The 7,291-nt window shown below is 37.8% G+C and overlaps 1 protein-coding gene across 1 annotated transcript; it reads right to left on the minus strand.

Moving 5' to 3' along the window:
* Positions 1 to 99: 99 nt before the first annotated feature.
* Positions 100 to 6,768, minus strand: LOC121874669. The gene is made up of 8 exons (XM_042378898.1): positions 6,036 to 6,768; positions 4,918 to 5,066; positions 3,883 to 4,056; positions 2,726 to 3,575; positions 1,270 to 1,414; positions 867 to 1,007; positions 576 to 685; positions 100 to 424 (listed from the first exon to the last, which is right to left on the minus strand). Exons 1-8 carry the CDS (start codon positions 6,292 to 6,294, stop codon positions 297 to 299), a joined length of 1,956 nt encoding a protein of 651 aa, XP_042234832.1. The 5' UTR covers positions 6,295 to 6,768; the 3' UTR covers positions 100 to 296.
* Between the last annotated feature and the right edge of the window lie 523 nt (positions 6,769 to 7,291).

The following is a 7,291-nucleotide window of genomic DNA, read 5'->3' on the forward strand; positions in this document are numbered from 1 at the left end:
ATATATATATATATATATATATATATATATATATATATATATATATATATATATATATATATATATATATATATATATATATATATAAATTTTTTCCCATCTTGATCGACGCCATTTTGAATACATCCCTGACGTAATTCTTCTGTTCGTTAAACCATGATATATTTACATCATTTTAAACTATCTGTCAACTCTACTTCCCAGCTCGCGTATGGAATAGTTTATGTTAATTTTAGGGTATTATATAATGGTTATTGTGGGTATGTTGAAGCTCTTGGTAAGGTCACACAGCCGGGTCAAGAGCAGCAGTGCTGCTGTGTGTTGGTCAGGTATGTGTTACACAGCAGGTTCAGCAACATCTGGATCTCGACAGAATTGGTCTCGTAAGAGGCGTGGTGAACGTCATTACAGTTCCACCAACGGCCTATGAAGAAAAGAGAAAAGGAAGAAAGTTTACAAAACAAATGGGATCACTGTTATGGTTTATGATTTTGCTTTGTTGGTAAAATATTTGTGGGATGTTTACCGTACCTTTGGAAATGAATCACTGAACAACGTTTCTACAGTCACTTTACCTTTGTAGAAGGAATGGTTGTAAAAACCGGCTCTCCTCAGAGCCTGACACTCTTTCAGGTTAGCCAGGTTGAAGGGGAGAGTCGTGTCCCATTGCCACGCCCCCGTAGACCTGTGGACGACGTGGTCTTAGAAAAATATACTCATTCATTCTATATTTGTGATGAAATTATTGATCTGTGGTGGAAAAATGTCTCAATTACACCATAACTCGACCGTAACCAGACACATGTTCTCATGAGTGGAAATGTTTTATCGTGCGATCCTTTGTGAATTCAGATCCTACAGCTTACCTGAGCATCGTCCTTATCCAGGTGTCGACAAGGGGGATGGTGTCGTTAAACTGGTTCATGTATAGCAGGTGTCCAAAATAATCCTCGGGGGGGGTATTATACCGGCTAACATCGTCACTCTCTAAGTTGAACCATCGATACCTGTAAGACGGAGTCTTGGCATCTAAATCTTACAGTCCTAATTAGGCTCTTGAGTTAACTTAATTCATTCTAACATAGTCTAGCATAGCTTAACCTAATTTAACTTAAATTGACCAGATCTAACCTAACATAACCTAACCTAACTTTGATGATAATACAAAAAAAATCGAATTTGTACCAACACTCAACCATATAATCTTAAGCAGAAGTCTTATATACCTTATTAAGAAGTAACTAAGTATCTGGCGGCTGTATATCTTACCGACTCTGTGACCATGAAAGGAGTCGAGTCATATGAGCGAGTTGTGTGAGGGTGTGAACAAGAGGATGACCCAGGAGATGCAGCTTGGTGAACGGCTCTAGTTCACCGTGTGTCTGCCTCATGAGAATGTGCCATGTACCAAATCCTAATGGAGACGAGGGAGGGTGATAGAGACACTGATCATAGTGATATAATATTAGACACCTCAGAATGGGTATTGTCTATAATCAGCCAAAATAATCAGAATACAAAATAGAAAGGAGGAAGAGGAGGAGAAGAAAGAGGCGGTCAGAAAACCTAACACCATCTCTCTTGGTTACATAAGCATTACTTCGGGCGATAACTCTTGATTCTTATATGCAGGATCCCTTAATTAGAGATATAAAACAAGTTGTATTTGGATTATAAAATGTGTTAAGCACTCGGTGTAAATATGAATATAAGGAGGAGAAGGAGATGAGGGAAATTCTTACCTTATATCTGTGAAAATTTCCATAGAGGATTGACTAAATGTTAGGACTATCAAGAAACAAAATAATGTGAGTGTGAAAGAGGACAAGAGTGATAAATAGAATTGTGGGAAGAAACTGAAATAATAATGACAAAAAAAAGATATTGATGATTAATTATATTGCTCAGATACTCACCTGCTACAATAACATAAAATACGGCCTCTTCAGATACTCACCCACTCCTATAACATCAAATACGACCTCTTCAGATACTCACCCACTACTATAACATCAAATACGACCTCTTCAGAGACTCACCCACTCCTATAACATCAAATACGACCTCTTCAGATATTCACCCACTACTATAACATCAAATACGACCTCTTCAGATATTCACCCACTCCTATAACATCAAATACGACCTCTTCAGATACTCACCACTACTATAACATCAAATACGACCTCTTCAGATACTCACCCCCTACTATAACATCAAATACGACCTCTTCAGATACTTACCCTCTCCTATAACATCAAATACGACCTCTTCAGATATTCACCCACTCCTATAACATCAAATACGACCTCTTCAGATACTCACCCACTCCTATAACATCAAATACGACCTCTTCAGATACTCACCCACTCCTATAACATCAAATACGACCTTTTCAGATACTTACCCTCTCCTATAACATCAAATACGACCTCTTCAGATATTCACCCACTACTATAACATCAAATACGACCTCTTCAGATACTCACCCCCTACTATAACATCAAATACGACCTCTTCAGATATTCACCCACTCCTATAACATCAAATACGACCTCTTCAGATGACCTCTACTCAGACCTCTTCAGATACTCCCTCTCCCATCCGACCTACTATAAACATCCGACCTCTTCAGATACTCCCCCCCTACTATAACATCAAATACGACCTCTTCAGATACTTACCCTCTCCTATAACATCAAATACGACCTCTTCAGATACTCACCCACTACTATAACATCCGGTACGACCTCTGACGTCACCCAATCTTCAAGTTTGGTAACCTTGTGTCCGTCTGTACCTATGCCAGAAGAGGATATATTCTCGAGAGATCCGTACGGCGCCCATACCAAAGTCACTCGCAGGTCGTAAGAGTCTAGTGGAACATTCTTTTCCAGCAATTCCTTAAATGAGTAATTGGTCTCTAAAGGGTCCTCCTCCTCCGGTTCTATTAACAAGGGTTTGTAGGTAGCGTTATATCTAACAAAGCCGTTATCATCAATTTTGTTTTGACCGTTGTTTCCATATTGGGTTTTGCTTTCGGTATGGCCGTTGACTTCGTTAGGTTCGTTATAATCGTTGAATTCTGTAAGGCCGTCATGGCCGTTTAATACGTTATGGACGTTATGACTTTTAAATTCAATATTGCTGTTATGATCGTTGAATTTGTTATTTACGTTGTGACCGTTAATTCCGTAAACATTCTTAAATTCATCTAAATATTCCTTAAGGCTTCTTTCACCCTCATTAACTCCAGTATCAGTGTGGTAGCGGTCACGAGTATTGACGGGCGGATTGTTAGAGGGAACTGATGCGGTGCTAGGACTGAAGGTCGTTGGGTTCACTTTGGAGGCCTTGGAGGTCGTGGAGGTCTTCTTGGAAGAGGTAGTGGAGGTCTTGGAAGAGGTCGTGGTAGCCTTGGAGGAGGTGGTAGAGGTCGTGGAGGTCTTCTTGAAGGAGGTGTTTGAAATCTTGGAAGAAGAGGCAGTGGATGAAGGTAAACGGCCCAGGATATCAAAGGTTGGAGGTCTTTGTACATGATAGTATACAGCTGATATAAATTCCTCTCTGGTCACCTGTAGCGTTAAGAAAACACACTTGAAGCTTAAGTGATGAAACGAACTAAAATTAAGGAAACTGTTAATAAAGGGGTTATTTTATTTACTTATTAAAGTGATGAAATATATTAAAACAATGATTTAAATCATCAATTCATCCTTGTTAACATACTGGGGTTTAAATGTATATATTTAATTTATTATTTTTGTCGAACGGATATATTATAAAAAATTATTTACTTATTTTTTCAACAGGATGTACAGTATATGTTCTAAAAGTTATTATACTTAGTTATTCATCTAAAACTACAGTATGATTCCTCACCTCCGTGTCACCGAGGTAGAAGGTGTAGGTCAGCTCAGGCGGCAGGAAGCTCAGGAAGGAGTTGACCTTCTGCCTACCATTAGAGTCACCAACGAAGGCTATCCAAGTCTTGCTTCCCACAGCTGCCCTGGCCGAGCTGCACTGAACCACGTCTTCCATCTCGTACTCACGGATCTGTTGACGTGAAATTCATCTACAGTCTCGAGTGATTTACTACGTATGAAAAAAAAATATATAACTTATCATCTACGCATTAAAAGCACATATAGTTTTATGCAACGTATAGGTGCAATCAAAATATATATAGACCTTATCACCTACATATCAGTTCTAAGGATAACCTCTCTGGAAATATTTACATAATTTTGATATCACTTCAAAGTTATTGCAATAGTATGTTAATGAAGTTCAATACCATAGACGAGAAAGAGACGTAGCCACTATTTAACTACTTAATAACCCAATACAACACATCCTACGACTTTTCAAAAATTTATGACTAAATCCTGTCTTCTTTGTGTTAATGTTTTTGACGATACTGTAGCTGTGGATATTTATAACCGAAATTGACCAATAACTCAGAAATTAGTTTATCTTACATTATTATCACATTGGCCGGGCCACGGAGGTATAATTTGTGTTTTATGTTGAGGAGAAATTTTTTTTTTTCAGTTTCATTGTATCCAGTTTGGTTTGCCTATCAGGTTATTTACAGATGAAGTAATGGCTTGGGCCGTGAACTATCAAGTATAAGTACCTAACCTAACTTTAACCTAACATTAAATCAACTTTAACCAAACGTTAAAATAGATTAAACCTAACCTCACTTTAACCAAACCTAACTTTAATCAAACTAACCTAACCTAACCATTAGGCCCCATTCTTAATAGACTCTAGTCCTACTATATTTTATCGTCAAAATCGGATTCAAATTGAGCTCATGCTTAATAGACCCTAATGTTAATGGCCCCCAGTTATAATAGTTAGGTTACTGTGAGACCTACAGTACAGTATATATCGGCCAGTTGAACCCACCTTGCAGGGTATATAAGGTATTGAGCCGTCCATCAGCTGGAGACGAGTACCCATAAATATTTCGGCAGAACCGCTCATGTTACCACTCATGATGTCAAGGTCAGGCAACAAATGCATCAGCTGGCTGCTTAGTTTCTTATAAGGGTTGTCTGTGGTGGAGGTAAAAGCATTTGACTAAGAAGCGCTTGGTGTTGATGGGGGTTAAAAGTTGTGAGAATCTATTTAGATTTATTTGTACAATAAACAAAACAAAAAGAAGGTTTCATGTGATGCAAAGAAATAATGATGATAAAAAAGGCCTGTTATAGTATATCAGTTTAACAAAAGTTTTGATAATATGATCGAAATCTGTTTAAACCTTTTTTTTATTCATTCTGAAAAATATTACGAGGAGAAAAATATATATTTTTTGTATTAATTTTCTCTCGGCTGGCAAACTTTTTGATTTGTTAACAAATTCTCAAGAGAAACAATTGTGAAACATTTTGTCTATATGATATGATATTTAATGAGAAACATTTTATCATAAAGTTCTTTTAAAAAGTATTGTCTTATTAGGAATTTGTTGATGCTCATTAAAACACTAAAGGTTATATTTTGTGCTTTTTATATTCGGTTAAACATTTTTAAAGGAAAGTTTAAACCAAGGTAAAGCCATTGTCATCAAAGGGTAAAAGTTTCGACGTTGAAAGGTTAAACCATCATCATCAACGGGTTTAAACAATCTTCGTTACAGGGTTAAAACACTGTCGTTAAAGGGTTAAAATATCGTCGTTAAAACAACGTCATTAAAGAGTTAAAACACAGTCGCTTAAGGTTTAATCCATCATCATCATCAAAAGGTCTAAACCATCGTCGTCAAAGGGTTAAAACGTCGTCGTTAATGGGTTGAAACATATTCGTCAAAAGTTTAAGTTCCATTGTTGGGTTTTTGTCTACAAAATTATTTAATAAAAACATAATGTGAGGTAATTTATATGTAATGTTACTTCCCGTAGTCTTTACTGCCTGGCGTGTGGGGTCCTACTTTCACTTTCATTCAGCGCAACGCAGTCATCAGTCACTTGTATTCACACAGTCAGTATGTCTCTCGAAACACTTCTAAACAGCTTACATACCAAAGTACCAGATATCGCCGTGATGACCCTTATCAACGGTGAACATGGCTTGGCATTGCTGGCGGAGGTGAGCCTGACGAACAGCAGTTGGGGATGGAACCGTCAACGTGGCGGTGGTGGCGTTGTGGGAAGGTGCTCGAGGGTCCTCCTTGTCCCAGAAGGGCAGGAACACCAACACTAGTAAGCTGGCTGTAATAGCGATCACCAACATTTGTTTAACTGAGGGTACAGTCGAGGCTGCGATTCGAAAATATCCCATGACTGTCTGTAGAGCAGTCGCATGTACTGTACAGTGGTTGTATTTTTTTTAACACGGTAATGTGTTTTTTACGTGGTTTGCGAATGTTATCGTAACACAAAGCAAAGTTTAATACACAGGCACCGTGCGGGTTTTTTTCATTTTTTCTTTTTTTGCGCAGTTTGAGATTTTACTTTACACCAAGTACATTACAAACAGCGCCATTATTTGTTTGTTTATATTGTAGTTTGATATACGATATTATTTTTTCTTTGCACCAGTGAAGTACACTCACACTACCTTCCTTGATCACATTATACAGTGTACGCAGACTGTTATTTGAATCACTGGGTAGAAAACAACCACAATGAATGCAGTTTTAATTTCCACGTAAGTACAAATAAACACAGAGAAGAGCTATACATTTAACACACACGGTACATTTTCAGTAAGATTTTAAACGCACAAACAAACACAGACAAACAGTTACACACACACACAAGTGGTCACAGGATGAGCAACTGGGAACTGATGATGTTGCAGGATATGAGGAGGATAAATATCTCAGGCATTGCGAGCAGGAGGAGGAGGAAAAAGCGAGAGATATCCACTTGCTTACGAAATGAGACCGCGAGTGATCCCAAACAGTCTCTCTCTCTCTCTCTCTCTCTCTCTCTCTCTCTCACACCCATTCTCTTTCTGTTTCTGGTTCTTGTACTATTTATCTCTATTTCTCTCTCTTTCTTTCTTTCTAGTTCTCTTTCTCGATATCATTAATGTAGTTGAGACGTAGAATGAAACCTTAAGAAGTCGATATCGAAACTATTCACAATTTTAGCCTTTATGGGTTACCTGAAGGTGGGATACACTGAGGGGTCAATCTTGTCAAAAATTTGGGTCTCGATTCACGTAATTATAATACCTGGATGAGGGAGGGTCAGTGTTATAACCCTAGGAATAATTATCAACTAAATGTGTGTAGCAATAAACAAATGATTAATGTTTTCATTTATTTGTT

Source organism: Homarus americanus, unplaced genomic scaffold, assembly GCF_018991925.1.
Source record: "Homarus americanus isolate GMGI-L3 unplaced genomic scaffold, GMGI_Hamer_2.0 scaffold34360, whole genome shotgun sequence".
Lineage (NCBI taxonomy): Eukaryota > Metazoa > Arthropoda > Malacostraca > Decapoda > Nephropidae > Homarus > Homarus americanus.